Below are 22233 nucleotides of genomic sequence, written 5' to 3'. Positions count from 1 at the left end.
AGTATTTATGATTTGTTTGCATAATAGTTTATTTTACTTACCTATGGTGAGTAAAGTGAATTGTGAGATGTATTGCATCAGAAGTTATAGGCAGGCATCAGTTATGTGGAACTGCACCCACCAAATGACGCTTTGATTTGAAAAAAAAATACCTAATTATCCAGGATAGGAAATATTACATTATATTGTTGCTTCATTCATGTCTGTTACATTTTTTTATTTCTCCACGCACTAACATGTGTTGTCCAACATTTATAGTTGTCACACATTATGGATGACTTGCACATGGGTTAATTGAAAAGAAACAAATGTTTCTGCACAGTAAGTTCTCCCCAATGTACAGTTACCATACTTTGTAGATTTTTTACACTTGGGGTAATGAGAAACCTTGTTGATCTCAAGTCTAAAGGAAAACAAATTGTTTTTACAAAACAACATCAGCTTTACATCTCAGACTTGGACCAAATTGCATGGATAGCACTGCACTAAGGTTAGAGAAGCATTATTTTGACCTCAGGTCATTAGGGCAAAGGGCAAGGTCACTGACTGAAGTATAGTGGTTTTGGAACAAAAGTTTCAGTGTTGGCAATATGATTTCACACAAGTTTCTGAATGACCTGCACATGTTGTAAAATAGAAGCCTGTAAATTTTTGGATCAAAGGTAAAAGGTCAGGGTCATGGACTGAAAGAAGAAAAATGTTCTTTGTAAGTAATGTTAATTCAAGGCCATGTGTTATGACAACAGTTTGTGTAGGTCTTGCACTTAAGGTGTACAAGAGACCTGTTGATTTAGGGTGATAGGATAAAAAGGTGAAAATTCAAGGGGATTGTTTCCACAACAAGTTTTTGACTAAACTCTTTGGGAGACTAGGTAAGTGGAACAAAGGCCATGGTCATAGTACATCTAATAAGAAAGTAATGGTTTATGCCGAGTACTAGTTTTGATCAAGGCTGCCTTATTTGACCAAAAGTCAGTATCATTCAATAATGTACAGAAGCAACTATGCTTTTGTTGTGTATGCACAGAGTGTATTAAACTTTAGGTTGATGTGTATTTTATTCATTATGGTTGTAAGATAAATCCCATTCACTGGTAGAGAATTTTGTCATACTTGCAGTGTGGTATCAGGATTATTTCGCTGTTCATCCCTGACCCACCTTCTGACCCTCTGGCAAGGTCAAGGTTATATGCAATTCTTGGTTAATTTTTCAGTTTAGTGGGGTTTTTCAGCATGGTTTATAAGCCCCATACCCTGATAGGTATAAGCTGCCATGCTTAGATTGTAGAATCTATAAATTAAGGTCTCATGTTTAACGTTCATGCTGTCCTGCACTCCTCTTTACCCTCAGGCAAAGCCAGGGTGATTTGAAAGTGAAAACATGTTTCTGTACAAGGCAGGGGAGTAGAAAAGACATATAATTCATGGAATTTATTGTTAACTAGTGTATCATGAAGTGCCCACCACCAAAACAAGTAAAGTAAAATTGGTCTTGAGACTAATTAATTGAAAGTTGTTTTGTCCAGATTTTCAGTGTGAACTTTTTAAGTTAATATCTTTTAAGCATTTTGGCAAAAGCTATTGAAGTTTCAGCTTTATTTGTGAAAGTAGAATTTTATTAGGAGTTTAGTGTTAGTTGCAAATGATTTTTATGTTACAGGTGAGATTTGTCTTTTCTACCTGGTCTTTTACTCATGCCTGGCAGGATTTTTTGCTGCTATGATGGCGGTGTTTTATCAAACCTTGGACTGGAATGTTCCACAGTTGAGAGGACCAGATTCTTTACTCAGACAAAATCCAGGTAACAGTTGTACAGGAGATTTTGTTTCCTAAGTTGTTAAAAGATAATGTTATATTATTAATATTCAACCCCATGCAGGGGCTCCACTTGTAGGTCCTGCATCCTTGTGAAGTTTGCAATGCCATCTTGCATCAAAAGCTATACAACAAGTACTGTATTGTTTGTGAAACTTTGAGACTACAAGCTATAAAGAGAATAATAAATTTATCTAGTGTTTTGAAAACCTAGTAGGATGAGAGTACAGTGGAACCTGGATATAAGGAACAGTCAGGGATTTGCCAAAACTATATACAAGGTCAGTACTCTTTACCTGTATATAGAGGACAGTCAGGGACATGACATAATTATATACAAGGCCAGTACTCTGTATGTGCTTTACCTGTATATAGGTGACAGACAAGGGGCTTGATATAATTGTATATAAGGTCAGTATTCTGGATATGCTTTACCTGTATATAGGGGACAGTAAGGGATGTGACAGAATTTATATGCAAGGTCAGTACTCTGTATGTACTTTACCTGTATATAGAGGACAGTCAGGGTCATGACAAAATTATATACAAGGTCAGTACTCTCAGTGTGCTTTACCTGTTTATAGGGGACAGTAAGGGATGTGACAGAATTTATATACAAGGTCAGTACTCACAATGTGCTTTACCTGTGTATATAGGGTGAAGACAAGGGACATGACAGAATTGTATACAAGTCAGTACTCTCAGTGTGCTTTACCTGTGTATATAGGGGACAGTAAGGGATGTGACAGAATTTATATACAAGGTCAGTACTCACAATGTGCTTTACCTGTGTATATAGGGTGAAGACAAGGGACATGACAGAATTTATATACAAGGTCAGTACTCTCAGTGTGCTTTACCTGTTTATAGGGTACAGTAAGGGATATGACATAATTTATATACAAGGTCAGTACTCACAATGTGCTTTACCTGTACATAGAGGACAGTCAGGGACATGACAGAATTTATATACAAGGTCAGTACTCACAATGTGCTTTACCTGTGTATATAGGGTGAAGACAAGGGACATGACAGAATTTATATACAAGGTCAGTACTCACAAATGTGCTTTACCTGTACATAGAGGACAGTCAGGGACATGACAGAATTTATATACAAGGTCAGTACTCACAATGTGCTTTACCTGTGTATATAGGGTGAAGACAAGGGACATGACAGAATTGTATACAAGGTCAGTACTCACAATGTGCTTTACCTGTTTATAGGGTACAGTAAGGGATGTGACAGAATTTATATACAAGGTCAGTACTCACAATGTGCTTTACCTGTGTATATAGGGTAAAGACAAGGGTCATGACAAAATTATATACAAGGTCAGTACTCTCAGTGTGCTTTACCTGTTTATAGGGTACAGTAAGGGATGTGACAGAATTTATATACAAGGTCAGTACTCACAATGTGCTTTACCTGTACATAGAGGACAGTCAGGGACATGACAGAATTTATATACAAGGTCAGTACTCACAATGTGCTTTACCTGTGTATATAGGGTGAAGACAAGGGACATGACAGAATTGTATACAAGGTCAGTACTCACAATGTGCTTTACCTTTATACTGGGGACAGAAAAGTGACGTGACAGTTATACACCTCTCCCTCTATAACTTGCACACAACGGGATCCACAAACATAAACCGCACTATAAGCAAAGCGCAAGTTTTGATAATAATTTTTAATAATGCACTTTTTCTAATGATGTTGTTCGTTATTCTGTTTAAATAACATTTTTTCTCTCAAAATATCCAACATATGAAAAGATCATTCCACCTGGTTTGAACAACCATCATGTGTACACAAAATATCTGTGATCAGCCCACTGATCTGTTATTAAGTATGAATGCATCTTCTTTTCTTCACAACATATGGAAATTAAATATGAGAATGGACTTAAATTCATCATGATCTTTGTAATGCTGGAACATGATTATTTAGCTTTAAGAAATAATTTTTGTTTATGCATGTTCATGCAGCAACCACCAGAACTATGCTTTCTCAGGTTTTAATTACCCCTCTGTAATCAAGAGATTGGATGTCAGAAGAAATTGTACATTATAATTTAATGAGACCTCATGCATGGGGTAACTGTCAGAACTTATGTGATTTTATTTAACTTTAGTTCAGTATAAATGCATTTATTATTTTATAAATATTTTGGATATTTTATCTTTCTTTATTATTCTTTTCACTGCAGGGGTGAATATCCCTGAGTTTCATATAACAGTAAAGTATATTGTGCAAGCTTCAGCAAAAAAAGGAAATGAATGTGTCTGATAATGTAGTTATGAGACAGAAAGTAATAAAATTAATTGTGCAAAATGTTGTATTAGATGTATTACACTTTACGAGGCATACACAGCCTGCAATACCATACATATCGATACATATATTGATGGTCTTTCCCCATTTGGAAGGTAACAGGTGCCCTTTTATGGATCCTGACGTGCTGGTTTTATTTCCAGTATGCAGACTATCAACAGATATGTAGTTATATATACATTTATATGCAATTCTCATTGATGACAGTATAACAAAAATACTTTCAAACAGACTACCTGCTGGTTCTCATTTTAGTTTTATTCAAAGTTTTATGCAGTTTAATGGTGGCTCCATTTAACTCACTTTGCTCCAGTGTTTCCCTTTACCCTCATTTGTGCTTCAGAGACCCCCCAAATTTTTAATTTGACCCCCAGTTTTGATACCAGAGTTTGTTTTTTACACAGTCTGACTCCCAGTTTTGACACCAAGGAGATTTTTGACTCTCGGTCTTGCACCCCTAGGGGATACACTGCAGGCTCTTTGTTTCACATGGCATGAATGCTTTAAAAACTTCTTATCACCACTTTATTGTGTCACTTAAACTTGGAAGACATTATGATGTTTTCTTCAAGACAGGAAATAATGCAATTTCCTTGTGCTAAGAAAATCTCATCTATAACAAATCCAGGCATGGGAATGAAGATGAATACCAACAAAATCTAACTCATGAAAAAGTCTGTTGTGACCACACATTTTCATATGTTTGGGAGAGTTCTTTTACAAATTTTGCACGATTCATGCAATTGCACACCCTGACAGCATCAATTAATTTTGTGCAAAGTTCGTCTATTGCTTTGCCAATATTTTCTGTTTGTAACACAGGGAATAAGCTACATTATGTTCTGGTTGTTGGTCATTGTTTTACCTGGACCGGAACAAGCATTAACATATTTCACCGTGTGACACCCCGGAAGTGTTGCTTTCAAACCAACCAAAGTAGACAAGGTAGTAACTTCGTTTAAATGTAGTTATTAATTGAAGAGTAAAGGACTTCATTATATATGTGGAACACGTTTGAAAGGTATCCTATAATCTGAACTTGCTGTTGCCTCAAGATAATTATCATGGAATGCAGAGTGACAGATTGTGAACCATGTCACTGTGTTGACATTTGTACACGGCAAGCAAATATTCTCTGTAGTATTTTCATTTTTGCCAGCAGCAATGAGTGCCTGTGACTGTAAATTTTGTTTCAGAAATCAAAATTTAAAGAATACAAGGTCAACTAAAAATAATTATCCATGACTGCAGAAGACTAAAAACTAAAATAACTTGTGTACGTTAAGTATCATTTTGTATCGTTTATCCATCTCTTCTATTAATATGTGTTAAAGCAAAAGTATTGATTCATCGATATATCAATGAATTGTTTCACCGCTAGTCATCAATGGCTACTCTGCAAGAAAGCATGGTGTGCTGAGCTGTTCTCTGCAAGCTGCCATAGAAAACTCCACTAGGACATGCAGAGAGGTGGTGGACTCTTTTGGTACTCTTTTCCACTCTCAACACTGTGGTGGGGTTTCATAAAATTGTTTGAACTATACTTCTGTACAGTAACTTTACTGCACATGATCCTGTGAGGCAGGAAAGGTCTGGGTTTGTATTCTTTATAGTTGTAAATTTATAACTAATGGGAAGATGGACATTGTATTATATGGACAGGGATAATATATAATGTCCATCCTAGAAAGTTATGTGATGCAGTGTAATTGCAATAGATAAGTATTAGATCATTAAAATTAGCAACATACCTACCATCTTGCTCATGCAAAATGCACACACAGTCAAGGTTGTTTTTTTTTTTTTTTACATTGCAGTATAGTCTGAAAATGTCATCCAGCAAATGAAAACTTGTCAGGGGCAAGGGCAAAATGAACCTTTTAAAATCTCCAGTCAGCACAGAAAGATAAAAGAAATATTTGGTACTTGACCCTGCTTAGAAAAATACCAAAAGAAGTTGACAATTGCATTTATTGCAAATCATTTGTTGATTTGAGTACTAATAATAGAGAGAGATAATTGTTGCTGCAAAGAGATTAAAAACCCCATGGTCTGAAGATTAAATTGAGTTGAGAGATCTAGCAAGAAGTAATTGACCTTCTTGGGTTCTGGAAGTGCAGTTTCTTAATTGTTGTAACCAAATAGTTTGTTATGCTACTTTCTAGTTGTACATTTTATTGCCATGGAATCATTATACCACATTCAAAGATTTTCAAATGCATGCTTTCAAAATTGACAATGGCCTTACATATTTAACTGCACATTATTAAAACAAATTTTAATTTTCATTATTAACCAATTATGGACCACCAAACCTGTAAATACTCTATTATTTCTTCACCCATTTCTAGACTGGTTCACAGTTCTTCCGTATAATTAGTACCCTGTGTCCTGAAACCATTTTTAACACAGTATTCTAACATCCTTCAGCAGTAACAAGATTTTCAAGATGGCCATTCTCACAGCCATATTGGATGTATGACTGAAACCATTTTCATTTAGGACCAACTAGACATCATATGAAGTCATCTGATGAAAATCCTCCATAGATAAGAATGAACATTCAGACAGAGAAGAAATAATAAGACGGCCACTACAGCATATGTAATACCAGCACCATTTTCATTTTTTACCAACTCATTAGGAGCAAAAGACTTTTGGTTCCAACCCAGACCTGACAACTCTAAAGAGACCTCTACAGCTATACAGTCATTATTATTTCAGGATGTTGCATAGAGACATGAACTTGTCTAGGCATAGCAAAGTTTTTCACACATTTCTCCACATCCAGCATACTTAATAGCTTGAGTCATAACAGTTTGTGCATACGCTTTCTGTCTCCAACATCAATGTCAGCATTATAGGAACTTTGGATAGCTTTTTCAAATTTGTCTTTTGTTGTCCTTATGTAACATACCTCATGTTGACGTGTTATTTGGGTTGATACACATTTCCCCTCCTTGTTGTGGGGAACATTACCAGGCTTGAAGAAATTACTCTGTCTATTCTTTGCTTCCTCACCCTTCCCCATAGTTTTATACTAAAAAGTTATAGCACTATGTTATTTAATTATTCAGTATAATAAAGCTTATGGAACTCATCCTTGGCTTTTATACCTTTTTATTAACATTTGGGGGTCATGAATCACATGTGATGATAGTTTAAATAAGTTTGGAATGTCAGCATCTCTTGATGCTTCATGGGTGTGTGTATTTGTTTTAGTCACAAAAGGGCAATGGCCTCTTATTATCATTTTGACCTGTCATGTGGCACACTTATTTGTTTTGTTTGATTGATGTGAATAGGGATGCACTGCATCTTATTTCTGTGAGAGTCAGCAAGAAAAGAAATGCAATTTTGAAATTTAAAGCATTTAAAACTTGTCTTATAGCCAGTGAGAGATGAAAATACAATGCTTCATGTAATTTGATACCCTGTGATGTCATACTTGCTGATGTCAGCATGCTTGTGTTTCTTTTGTGTAGCGTGCATGCCATTGAAAGATAACATGAAGATACAAAGGCAGAAAACAATTATTTTAATAACAAGAATAAGCCACTAATAAGTACAATACAACACAGCAACATGTAATGCAGATGCAATTTAACTATAGATATTGGTATCACATAAAATGCTGTTGCACTATTATCCATGCACAAGCATGGCCAATTCTTTCTTACAATTATTCTCTAATATCAAGGAGTAAAATACACCTTTTTCTAAAAACTTTAAATCTGGTTATAGGACACACGGTACTAATTATACGGAAGAACTGTGAACCAGTCTAGAAATGGGTGAAGAAATAATAGAGTATTTACGGGTTTGGTGGTCCATAATTGGTTAATAATGAAAATTAAAATTTTAGGAAAAATATCTTTTGAGAGCTTATCCTATATGTAATGTAAAAAAAATATTGACATATTTCTACTGATGCAATTTTAGCATTTTTACAGGCTTGACTCAGGAGTACTCAATACTGAAAGTAGCACCTGATTCATTTGGTACAGAATCAATAACACGTGTTTTATGCACATGTATGTAAACAAAGTGCCGTGGGTCATATGGTGTTCTCCACACATAAGCTTGCACCAAGGTTAGATGTGCATGAAGAATTACAGGTGTCATTATCAGCACACGTAAATTTTAAGTTATTGAATTTTGAATATGATAGTGTTTCCATGTGTTTACCATTGGAGTTGAATTAGTACCGTGAGTCCTTCAACACTTAGCAGTTAACAAGAAGAAACAGTTTCTATCTTGACGTCTGAAAATTATTAGTGGTCAGTAGAATATGAGTCATATGTATGGACTCTCTAATATGGCCTAATTTCCATCATGGGGTAGGGGTGCATTGTGGAGAGGCAGGCAAATAACTCACCATTCATCTTGTTTTGATTGCTCTGTACAGTTTCTCATGCTTGTGATTTCAGGACTAGGGATGCGGCCTGTAGCAGATGCTGGTACCACTCTCATTCGCCTCGACAAGGCCAAACCTTCATCCTTTCAGCATCATGAAGACAATATACAGGGATTTCTAGCTTGTAAGTAATGCAACGGCTTGCTATTGTGCATTTACATGGATGCCCCAGTTTTATACCATTAAGAGGTTTTATTGTCTTTATAATGGCCCCATCATGCCCAGTATTGCATGAATATTTACAAGGGTAGTTTATACCTCATAAATAAAATCCTAAGAAATTGATTGGTCAGTTATCAAATTATAAAATCCAGTATTTCTGTTAAATGTTATTCTTACTAGTCAACTGTAAGAACTTAATAAAGTTGTAGGTAAATTGTGTGTCTTCTAAGTGTAGTCATTTGATATGTATATGCAATACACTGAAGGGTGAAACGAATGGCAGATAGCCTCTACTTCAGAAGTTTAACACAGACATCTAATTCATGAATCTAAAGATATCATATGATTTTATTATAAATAGAAATGACTTGCTGTTTGGTTTATTATTTGTTGTCCCTTCTCACAAAGAAGACAACATTCTAAATAACTCTTTACCTCATGCAAGTGTCTTTGGACACCTATAGTACTCCATTCTCATGGAAGCGTCTTTTGATGCCTCTACTCCATTCGCATGGAAGCGCCTTTTGATGCCTGCTGTAAACATCAGCCATTTTGAGCTGGTTTTCGTAGCACCACCTTCGGGGAAAATCCCCCTATTAGATACTACATTCATTTCTGTGGATGACAATTATGTCAGATCACGTGGTCACTGTTTATGCACTGGTTGATATCTGCTATTTAAAGTAACTGGGTCATAATCTCCACTCTACAAAATGGCAGTCATGGATTTCATTCAGTACTTACAAAGTTTTCAGGATTAGAATCACAAATATGAAAGATTCAATAACTTAGGTAAAGGCTCTGATATTGATGTAGGCAGCAATTAGTTTTTATAAATGATCAAATTCAGATGACTTAGTGATGTAGACGCAGACGAAAAACATGTAAATTTCGAGTATGAGAAATGGCAGCTACGGTTGGTCACGCTGCCTCACTGACATGACGGTGAACGAGTTCTCTCAAATTTTAAAGCACATAAAAAATTCTTCTGTGAAAAATAATTACACAGCTATAACAATTGGATTTTACTCTTAAATTTTTCCACATATAATAGATGTGTACCAAACATGTAATATGGTGGAAATTGCTGTTAAATGTAACATACACTACATTGCTTAACAGTTAACAGGCAGGATTTCATTCAGTATTTACAAAGTTTTCACGATTAGAATCACAACTATGAAAGATTCAATAACTTAGGTAAAGGCTCTAATATTGATGTAGGCAGTAATTAGTTTTTATAAATTATCAAATTCAGATGATTTAATGATGTAGACACAGACGAAAAACTTGTAAATTTCGAGTATGAGAAATGGCAGCTACAGTTGGTCATGCGGCCTCACTGACATGACCGTGAGCGAGTTCTTTCAAGATTTTAAAGCACATAAAAAATTCTTCCGTGAAAAATAATTACACAGCTATAACAATTGGACTTTACTCTTAAATTTTTCCACATATAATAGATGTGTACCAAAAATGTAAAATGGTTAAATTGCTTTTAAACAACATATGCTGTCGACTAGATAACAGGTGTTCGATTTATAGCGCACTGCACTTTGTCACTATTCTCTATGAGGTAAAGGGTTAAACAATGCTGATTTGTCAGTCATTTGGCCAGACTCTTTGAGGTCCAGAGGAGGTAACTTCTAAAGGCTCTAAAAAAAGTTCCAAGCACTAATCTCTGGGTCTAGTGAGCTGCAAGAGTTATCTGTCCTCATTATACTCAACACAGTACCCTTCTCTGCTACACTGCTCATATTTTTATAAAGAACAAGAGGTACAAAATTGTACCTGATGCAAGCTTGATGCTAAAATGTTTCAGAATTATGAAAATATGTTCTAATTCATAGCTTCTTGAATAAATGTATAATAGAAACAAGGTTAGTAATTACTACAGAAATTTAATTTACACACAGAGCCCTTGATTTCACAGTAATAGTCACATTTACATTAAAATCCTTAAGTATTCTAGGTGTTTTAAGTTTTATTTTCAGTGAACTTTATCACATTTTTACAAGTTAGGTATGGAAGAAATGCACAATATCAATGGCCACCCATTCTTGTGGGATATCTATAAAAGCCTTTTGACCTAAGGGTACTTAAGTATACTTTCCCTTCAAAAACCACCTTCTGCCAATCATTTATCATGCTATGTCACTATTGGCATCAGACCGGTAAAATTTGGCTAATAGGTTGTCCTCTTCATATCTAATTGGCCCACCATACTCATGGATTTGTTTTCATGATAAGTAAGTACATGGGACCTGAATTTCTGAGGGACAACCAGTTGGAAGAACTTAATACTCTCTAATGTAGTAAATTCCCTATTCATTACATTTTTTTGCATAAGAATTTAGAGCTCCCTCCACTTTTACAGTTTTTCACAGTATCGAACATTTTTTCTGTGGTCGTACTCAAGAGTATCTTTGCTTATGCATACTTTCATTGTGCAAGATAACAATCATGGCTGCTGGATATTTTAAGTTACAGAGCTGCTGCTTTCCCATCGGTGCCTGTAACCTAGTTTTGATCACTTGTATAATGGGAAACCAAAAATCAGATTTAGGAATCTTGAGAGCTTAACGTTTACAGTTTTTAAGTCATGTATGGGATTTCCATATACAGTACTTTGATGGTTCTGGTCAGGAATGGTGTCTTGATTTCTAATTTTGCAATTGTAAAGTGATATTATCTGTTGAGAGCATGTTCTGGACACTTCCCAAAGCTTTGGCAAAATAGTCTACCATTGTAGTCAGATCAAAGATAATTGTGATGGATTTTCCCTTGAGAAAAAGGTTCAGCTCCATACCTCAAAAGGTTAATAACTGGTCTGTATTAAAGTAAAAAGTCTGCAAGACCGTCAAATGTTTTATCTGTCTTGTTACCATATTCAACCCACCACAGTAGATAATCTGTCATCCTGACAAATTAGGTGGCTGTTTTGCTTCTCTCTGATTTACTATGCTTAAACTTCTTGCAGAACCCTTGCAGACTCATGGAGTTCCTCTCTAAGTGTGTCATACTTTAGTGCATTGTTCGCAAGGAGGTTTAAATAAATGCTGTCTTTTTACCATTTTGCAATCTGCTGAGATGAAGTAACTTTCTTCACTTCACGACATTGGTATATAAACACCGTAAATAACTGTCCATATTATCTTTATTTTCTTCGGATTGCTTTGGGTCCTTAACTTGTTTGAGGTGGAATCTTGCTCTCTGTCTCTTAGCTTGTAATAAGTCACATTTTCTTGTAAGCTTCTTATCTATATACCTGTCTTCTAACTCTATGGCTTCTAGCTTTGCTTGTTTCTCTCTCTAATTTCCTAGCTCTGGTTTTTATACCTGTTCTATTCATTCCATTTCTGCTTTTCTTTCCCACCCTTCCCTTCACTGCCTGCTTTTCTAGTTCTAACTTGTGCTTGCTTTGCCAATTCTGTCTTCCTTTCCTCAGAAGCCTGACTCTGCCTGCCATTCTATCTTTAATTTCTCCTTTAATCTGCTTCGTTTCCCAAGCCTTCTTTTCCTGTACAGATTTTCTAACGGGCCATCCCTCAGAACCAGACTGTTTTCTGTTCTCCACTAGATTTTTAACTGACTTCATAAGTACCTTATTTATTGTTTATATTGGGACACGATAAAATAATATTTTTTCTTTTAGCATGGGTTGCAAAAAGTATTATTAAAGCAAGCATTTGTTGTCTGTACTATTTACCCACATACATCAATGCCTGTTTGTATTAATTACGACTTCATCTGCCAAGCAAATAGAAACCCAGGTGGTGAATAAACATAACTGGCAGGGAGCAATAAAGTCAATTGTTTGAACTTACCAACAAGATATGAAATACAGATGTCATTTTATTACAAAGCAGTGTGACATCTGAAGCTGACTTTTGATTCTTTTTAGTGTGCTGATTATTTTTTTTAAACATACAAAGTAGGCCGATGTAAGGAAGCCATCTTTGGTTCCTTTTTACTGATATTCAAAGAAATTTTGAAAATAAATTGAAACAATGGAAGAATTTTTTAAAGTGACACAATATAGTGCTTCTTGCATGGACATCGATGATGCAGCATTGCACAGAAGACTTGGAGAAAATAAATTCATTTGATGGATTTGTGATGGCCAGAAGAGAATTAGATGATTTCGCCGACAATATGATCATTAACAGGGATGAAGTTCCATTGTAGTTTGATCTCATTTCTGGATGGGCTGTCAATAATATCGGGATCAAAAGTTTGAGAATTAGCACAAATGGTGCAGAGTTTTTAAAAATCTGACTTTAGTCCTTGTAGTTTCCACTTCAGGAGATTTGTTGCCTCTATTAATAATTTATCACAGCACGAGAAACCTAAAAAATAATCATGCTTGGAAAGGATGGATCATACATGCACAGGAGAAGGATTGGGTTGATGAGATGATGCTGCCATGGATTAAAGAATTTCATTTCAAAAGCACAGTTTTTAATTTTTTTAAAAATAAAATTTAAGCTGGAATGCATTTTTTGATATGTAATTTTCGAATGATTTAAAAGGTGTCCCGCAACTTACATGTACGACTAAAAAAGGTGATGTGTTCCAGAACATACAGTGCACAAAAAAATTACTTTAAAAAGTTAATCCTGGTGTCCTGACAAATACGGTGTCCCAACATACACAGTAAATATGGTAAAACTGCTAAAATAATCTCCAAAGTACAATTTCATTATGAAAATGCAGTTATGGTAATCTCACACATACCAATTGTATCTTCCTTCTTGGAGGGTAACACAATGTGTGTGTATATATATTTATATAAGTAAAGGACCAAAACGATATTTAATGCGAGTGAGATATATACTGATCACCACTCATGTTCTCTGTTACCAGGAGGGTCACAATCTGAAACAGATAAGTGAAGAATATTGGTCATAAGTAAACTAACTTGAACACTCTGCCTGATCCAATCACACTTCTGCATCCATCATAATGAGATTAAGCATGGTTGGTATTGGATTTGTGTGTGTGTGTGTGTGTGTGATTTGGATTTTTAACGTAGATTTAACAATTGTTTAGTCATATCGCTACGATGTCTGCAGTGTGACAGTTTATAGTGATGTCTAGCTCTGGGGCATCTTGAAGCAGCCATGTAGTTAGATGTCACACCCAATCACATTATCCTGAATTGGCCGGGTATCGAACCCATGAATTCCCGCATCCGAGGCGGAAGCTCTAACCACTAGGCCACCAGAGCAGTGGTATTGGATTTAGCAAGGACAATGAAAGCAGTTTCATGAATGAGACATTTATTTTTAATATAATCTGACACCATATTCATGCACATTAAGACCATCGATGGATTTAACAGAATCATGTTCACTGAATTCAACAAAATATATATAAAATGCTATCATTCGTAAATGAAACTACTTATAATCAGAACATGTAACTTGAATAAGTAATCAACCAACGATCAACATATGATAAATGTTAACAATGCAAGATTGATATATGAATTTATGACCGTGGATGATCAGAGTATATTATTTATAAACAAATATGAATAATGCATGATTCTATCCCAAAGAATGATCAGTGTATTGGATTTGTACAAAACTGAACAGAGTATGGTTCATGTTCAAGTAACATATATAGATGTGTAACACTGGACAACAAATTTTTACAAAAGTCATGTTACTGAAATAAAATTAGTCAATTCTTATCAATTTTTATGTGCTGAACACAAATATGACAGTCAAATTGCAAAATTGGCTCTAGTTTTTTTGTAATCTGCAAGAAATTAATGTTTACATAACGAAATGCATTGCAATAGTAAAAGGTCAACTGTAATAGCCTACCTATAAAAAATCAAGTCATTGACTACATCTTAGATTTCTTCGCCTGTCTCTTGTACAGCTGTTCGGGAGCATCTCTGAGGAGTGTCCAGCAGTAGTCAGCCAGCATTGTAGTGGACCATTTTCCCTGGTATCTTTGTTCCATTGTTGCGATATCTTGATGAAAACGTTCGCCGTGTTCATCACTAACAATACCACAGTTGCTAGGAAAGAAATCCAAATGGGAATGAAGGAAGTGAATCTTTAGAGACATATTGCAGCCAAGTTTCTTATACTTCATCAACATGTCTTCTACTAGTTCCTTATAGTTTTCTGCCCTAACATTTCCGAGGAAGTTTGTAGAAACTAGGCGAAAAGCATTCCATGCTTGTTTCGCGTCACCTTCCAGCAAGTTGTTGAACCAGTCATCTTTGAAAAGCTCTCGAATCTGAGGACCCACAAAAACTCCCTCTTTAATCTTTGCTTCGCTGAGTCGAGGGAATTTTTCATGCAGGGATCGGAATGCTGGCAAAGTCCGGTCAATGGCTTTCACGAAGTTCTTCATCAAACCTAGTTTGATGTGAAGGGGTGGTAGCAAGATTTTCTGAGCCTCAACCAGAGCTGGGTGTTGGATATTCTTCTCTCCAATGGCTACATTCTGCCTGTGAGTCCATTCCTTCCTCATGTAGTGCATTTCCCTTGCTCGGCTATCCCACTCGCATAAGAAACACATGTATTTTGTATATCCTTGCTGCAGTCCCATTAAAAGGGCAACTACCTTCAAATCAAAACAGAGGTGCCAGCTGTACTTGTTATACTCAATGGAATTCAGTAGCTGCCTTAAGTTATCGTATGTCTCTTTCATGTGGACAGCATACGCTACTGGAATAGATGGAAGAATGTTTCCATTGTGCAAAAGCACAGCCTTGAGACTCAGTTTCGAAGAGTCCACAAATAGTCTCCATTCTTGTGGGTCATGAGTGATTTTTAAAGCATTCATGAGGCCCTCAATATCGGAACAGAATATCAGATTACTTTCCTTTCTGAAGAAAGGCTCCAATTGCTGGTGGCGCTTTCGATATGCAGTAATTGTGACATCTTCTTCTAGAAGATTCCATTGTTGGAGTCTTGATCCTAGCAATTCTGCCTTGTTCTTTGATAAGTCCAAATCACGAATTAGGTCATTTAGTTCTTCCTGTGTTATTCTGTGTGGGGTTGATGATGCATCACAGTGAAAATCTGGATCACTGCATGCTGATGGACCAGGAGAAGAACAGGTCGACTCACCTTTGTCTTCGTCAGATGAATCAAGAGAATATTCTGCTGGAGGTTCTGGAATAGGAAGTCCCTCACCATGTGGAACTGGTCTCAATGCAGACGGAATGTTTGGGTAGACTATTCTCGACTTCTTTCGCTTCGTTATTCCGCCGGAAAGAGGAGGAACCAAGCAGAAGTAACAGTCATTTAGGTGGTTGCTTGGCTCTCTCCACACCATTGGGACTGCAAACGGCATTGATGACCTTTTGCAATTCAACCACTGTGAAAGCTGTGTTGTACATGTAGCACAGCATATATGCGGAGCCCAAGGCTTGTCTTGGTCACCAACCTTGCATCCGATGTAAAGATGATATGCCTTCTTCACTTGAGAATTGATACTTTTCTTCTGGTTGGCAAATGTCACTTCCCCACAAATATAGCAAAAATTGTCCGCGGTATTAACACACTTTCGAGGCATTACTGTTCTTTATTGTACGTAAATGGATAAAATAATACGTTTTATGTAACAGTAGCTTGAACTGTCTCGCACAACGTCTAAAATATTTTAAATGCTGAACCTATCTGATTGGGCTTTATATAGTACACTGCTTACGTCAGCTTCAGCAGCCGCCTGGCATTAGTATAATAGGCCTACACATGTATAGTACACTGCTGACGTCAACTTACTTCAGCAGCCGCATGGCATTAGTATTGCATTGCATCAGAAAATGATGCAATCAACTGTGGATGATGTGAGCATGATGGTATTATGCAATGTTACATCATTATTCCGGATGTTGCTGCAGTCCTACTGGAGAAATTTACACAGTGAAACATAGAAAATGAGGTATATGAATATCTTCAAAACGAGAGCCAATACAAATTTTTCACGGTTATATTCGTGTTCGGCACACCAAAATACTACAGATTAGGGCCTTTTCAAGTCAGTAATGATTTCACTGTTGACCAGTGTAATTGATTTTTACTCATATAATGATATTGAAAGATATTGATTCAAAGATGGAACTTGTGTATCTTGTGGCATCCAGCTGATGATCACAGTCTTTCCAGTTCCACAGCTCTTGTTCAATGGTCAAGGAGCTACCATGCATGGCCAGCACCTTCCAGTCTGCCAAAGGAAACCGTGTGAACATCCTTTTTTCCTGCAGACCTGTTCATCACAAAGCTTTATACTGTCACAGCAAGTAAACTTAACCAGTCCTCCGAACTAATGTGGCTGTTGACCTCAGAGTCCAGGTTATATGAAACCACACTGAGTTCTACAACTCTCCATCAAAAACTTTTAAAAGTACAATACTGAACCATGTAGTACATGAAACATGATTGAGTACGAAGTCAGTAATATTCATTACACATGCATGCACATTAATCATGACTTTGTGCTTATGACTTCATTAGTAGATGTATGTGCTACTTGAGCCTCAAATGAAAATTATATAGGCTCCCATAGACTTACATTGGAGGACCAGAATGGCCACACACAAGAAATCCTGTTAAACTGGTCCATAGGTTGAACATCTGGGTACCATGGTAGCACTGTTAGAAATAGCTGACTTGAATATATGAGGATGTACAGGAAATCCTGTGTTAAATTTGTCTATAGGTTTAACATGGGAATGGTATTATAGGGATATAAGTGTCAATAGATAGAGAAAATGTCATGTTTACTTTGTGATTGTTCCGCTTAAAATTTTATGGGGACAAATGTGAAATGTATCAACATTTTTCTATTACAATCCAGCACACCAAATGTACTATCGCTAATTTTTTAAATTACTATCCAGCAGCACCCCCCGCACTCCAACAAAAAAGGGTAAGAGATACCCTTATGCAAAAATACTATACAATCCCACACAAGTAAACAAGGGTAGGACTGCATGCATGCACTATAGACATTACCTCCATAAAGTTTTTGTTGTAAACATAGGCATAAAGAAAAAAAATACAAAATTGGTGGTGATTCAGGGTTGACAACATTGTAATGTAAGATTAGAGCTCCAGTGATATATCATTTAGCACAGTGTCATTTTGTATTGATGCACTCTTCATTTTTGAGTTAAAGACAATAGAAAACCATAATGTTCACCAAATCACTTTTTTTTTATTAACCTTTATCATGGCTTGTGGAGTATTTTAACCTTCTTTGCAAGCATAATACACAGAAAGTAGCATCACTTGCACATTCTTTCACAATAATAAAGATAAACTTTAACTTAGGCACATTTATGTACTAAAAGTGAGTACATATAATGATATATGGAGAACAAGAAAACAAGTAGTCTGTTCTACCTTCTGTGTTATATTAACTAAATGAAATTAGGATATACTGTATATTGTTATAATTTTACTTAATCGCAACCCCATATACATGTATTGGCTCTAAAACGAGAGTGGTACAGAATAAGATGAGACAATTATTACTGTACATAAAGAGCAAATGTTCAGTCCTGTTGCCACGTTTACCTTGCAGAAATGCGGATCTACATGGCATTAAATAACAAATATGAAAGAAAGAAAAACTCTTACATAGAAATGTAGCATTAAGTTGGAGAATTGAAATTTAATTTCTGAACACTTTAAGCTCCTGTCTTCCAGTGTTATAGACTTTTTCATAACACATGCAGCCATTCCGTCTTGCAGTCTATGAAAATGAGCTGCAACAGGCTGATACTGGTTCGTTGATTGACTGTGAATCCGTTGAAGGGATGCGCCGACCAGAGGACTGGGACAAATCCTGCCGATTTGATGTCTTGCAGTTGGGTGCTGACTGCGTCAAGCAGCAGGGATTTGGATTTGAAGATGGACTGCCTTGCATTCTCTTGAAGATAAACAAGGTAAGAGGAACATATCTTGGGTATATGGAACCCATACTCTCAGAATTTTGTTTTATTTCTAACATTAATAGGAAAAAAAAGGTTTATATCCCTTCAGTGGTACATAAGGAGGTGTATAGCGATCCTTGCATGGATCCATTCTTCCATTAGTCCCTCTTCCCTCATCAGCTCACAGTGTTTTTAATAAAGTAATCCTTCAGTTTTTGACAGACACGGTGAATATTATGGTCATGGTCTAAAGATGCACATCGTAAAATATCACTTAAGAGTTGGTGCCAGAGTTCATCTTGAAGTCTGAGTCAGCGTATGACAGCCTTGTTAGCGCAACTACTGTTCTTTTTAATGAATTGCCATTAAACTTGTTAAATATTATAGTAATCACTTGAAAAGCTGCATATTCCTTTGTCAAATCAGTGTGTTCTGTATTTTTACAAGTCACTGGATCATGACATTTTTATAGTCATCATTTGAAATTGCACATATCAACAGATTTTTGTGTGCAGTTTTTTGTTGTTGCCCATTTTGTCTGTGTAAGACAGAATCGTGTGAACACAACTCATATTGCATTGTTTAGCTTACCTGGCTGTAAGGCATGTCCCTGCACCCATCAACAATGCTAGTTAATTCAGAATACCAATTGTCCAATTTTGACCAAATTCGGCACAACATGTCCTGTCTTGAAGAACTGCCAGTTGATGTCAGCTACGGCTGCCATTACCAAAAATAGTAAAACAGCTGTCCAGAATATGATAAGATTTGAAGGAAAGCTAGCAGGAAGTATTTTGTACAAACGAATCTCACCTGCCTTCAATTATGGCCACCATTACTATAGATGTTAAAGCTGCAATTTGAGAACAAAATTAGCAAAGCCTTTAATCAACTTGTCCTCCAATACTGCTTACTAGCATGGTATTGAACTTGACAGCATCCTGGTTTTGTTCAGATCGTGATAGTACACCATCAAGTGATGCCATATTACTAGCATTCAAGAAAAGGAAAACTATTAATGAATTTGTATAGTAATAAAAAAATACCAATAAAATTTGACCGAATCTGAAAAAAAAGTATTCTGACATGAAGGTCCTTTAAATTTGTTCCCCATCAAATATGGCTATCATTGATTTAAACCTTACAACAACAAATCAACATCCTCAACAGAATATGACAGAAAGCATTCTGGCATGAATATATTAAAAATTTATTCAGCTGATGCCAATCTAACAGCAAATATGGCCACTGTGGCTAAAAAAGAGAGATGCCATGGGTGGCCACTTGATAGAAGGGGCTAACCTTTGCATATCACTTTCACATGTAACCTGTCAGCATGAGTGTGACTCTCTGCTCAACCACTGTATGTGGAAAAGCTTGCCAGTAGATTCCTATGGGTTGGTGATTCATCCCGGATTCATCCTGCACCAAATATACTGTGATATTGCAACCAGCCATCTGGTCTGATGCCAGTTAAAGCCCTAATGCTGCAATTTATAATATATTTCACCATTTTTCCAATCAACTAAAGTTTGGAAGGAAGCAAATGATTTGTTAAAAAAGTTATTCTGACATATACCGTTCTTTGAAATAATCATACTGGCTACCATGTATAGCCTATCTTGTGCTGAAAAATGGCACAAAGCCCTACAACAACAACAACAACCAATTTGTGATCTTAATAGTAACATCCACATAATAATGAATTTAACAGAAAGAGCCCCTGCGACCATCCACTGACTTTGACAGTATACTCTCTTTCCCCTATCTAGGATCTTAAAAGGAAGGGTCCCTTCCCCTATTCACTAACTTGACAGAATACTCCCCTTCCCCTATCCATGACTCAACAGTTTTAGGGTCTCTTTTTTTCCCCCATCCATATGAATTATATAAAAAAAGACAATAAAAGCCCCTTTCCCTTAAGCAAAGAACTTATCAGTCCGATATCCACCAATGAAGTCAAGAGTAAGATCCTATTCTTTGATCCAAGAACTTAACAGTAAGACCCCTTCACCCATCCTCAGTTTTGACAGTAAGCTTCCCTTCCCCCCATCCCCAGTTTTGACAGTAAGCTCCCCATTCCCCATCAGCAAACTTAATAGTATGGCCCCCTGACTCACCTCTATGATGTTAATGCTCAGATGCCTTCTTCCTGTACCCACAAACTTAAAAGTTAGACACTATCCACTATCATAACAATAAATTTCCATGAATTTAGCAGCAAGACTTCATTACCTTATCTAGGAAGATCCCTTTTCCACAAATTAAATGCCAAGAAGGATGTTATTCCTTTTCAAAACCTTGAAAATTGTAAATAATTTAATTCTGTATAGTATAATTGTATACACATAATCAAGCTATATATTTTCCAGTTGATTGCATTTTATGATGGCTGTTCCAGAGATATAGGTTAGGAGGGGATGGTGGAAGGCAATTTAATTAGTGAGTGTCTCACCATTGAGAAAGTTCTTGACTCTAAGAAAAGTGAGAAAATTTTGTTTGAACTCTCCATGGCTCTAAAAAGTGCTGTTATGTTCACAGATTGGGACTCTTGACTGAATTCTATGCAAGAACCTAAACGATATCCATCATGAAATACATGAGGTGTGGGGGTAGTCCAGACCATTCTCATTTAAAATTTGATGTGTGAAGAAGTCCCTAAAATGGTGCCATTTGGTTTTCATAACATAAACACAGTTTCCTTTTATTTGGGGAAAACCTTGATGCAAGATGAATAATGCTTCATACAAGTCACCCTTTTTTCATTTTAGGTCTACGACTGGATTCCTGAACTTTACACTAATGACACAGTACCAGATGAGATCCGTGACAACTGGGCTGAAAACCATATCACTGTCCAGTGTGAAGGAGAGGTATTATTGATACTTGATTATTGTTATTGAATGCCCATGCAGTATCTATGGACGCCTCATTTAATTATAATCCATGCCCATCCATACAGCTATGTCATGTCTGATATGTTAGTCACAAATTTTCATTTTGAGTCAGTAACGTTAAAAGGCTTGATGGACTGAAACCTGGGTCTCTTAGATTCTCATCTTTTCTGAATAAATTCTCATCTTTTCTGAGTCAAGTCCCCAATTTGTCTGCGAGCTTTTTCCTTCAGTTGCACCAGATTGTCAGGGGCATCTGTGTTCTATACACCCATCTCATTTTTCTCTGACCTATATGTCTGTTTTAGTTTTTCTTTCCCGTGTATGTACTGTCAAGAGATATAGCTATTGCTGCAAAGATTCTGTCTTTTAATAAATAGTAATCATTTCCTTTTGATATCTCTGCATTAAATATTGTTACTAGCTTGTGCAAGCTTGTTACTGAATTCATGAACAGTTCATAAAAGTCCACAAATTGGATCATCATTCATGAACAAGTGCATGAACATATTCATGAACTATGATGAACAAAGTTCCTCAATGATTCATGACTTCATGAACAGTGCCTATAAAAAATATATATGATTACCTGACAAGTCACAAATACCTATTTCATCCTGAATCTTACAATAACCTTAGATGGGGGGGGTTAATATAGTATAAAATGCAACATTATTATCTTAAAAACTGTATTTAAT

At 36.2% G+C, this 22233-nt stretch overlaps 1 protein-coding gene across 1 annotated transcript in view; it reads left to right on the top strand.

Annotated features, from left to right (window-relative positions):
• Nucleotides 1-22233, top strand: part of LOC149777172 (sodium/potassium-transporting ATPase subunit beta-2-like) — a 42151-nt gene that overhangs the window by 9881 nt on the left and 10037 nt on the right. The window contains exons 2-5 of the mRNA XM_089942789.1: nt 1661-1801; nt 8583-8693; nt 18460-18653; nt 21413-21514. Of these exons, the coding sequence (XP_089798915.1) occupies nt 1661-1801; nt 8583-8693; nt 18460-18653; nt 21413-21514 (548 nt within the window). The remainder of the gene's footprint in view (nt 1-1660; nt 1802-8582; nt 8694-18459; nt 18654-21412; nt 21515-22233) is intronic.

The sequence above is a fragment of the Sinohyriopsis cumingii genome, chromosome 18, assembly GCF_028554795.1.
Source record: "Sinohyriopsis cumingii isolate HCF-2022 chromosome 18, ASM2855479v2, whole genome shotgun sequence".
Taxonomy (NCBI): Eukaryota; Metazoa; Mollusca; class Bivalvia; order Unionida; family Unionidae; genus Sinohyriopsis; species Sinohyriopsis cumingii.
The sequence above is the reverse complement of the archived record's forward strand: the minus strand, read 5'-3'. Positions and strand labels throughout refer to the sequence as shown.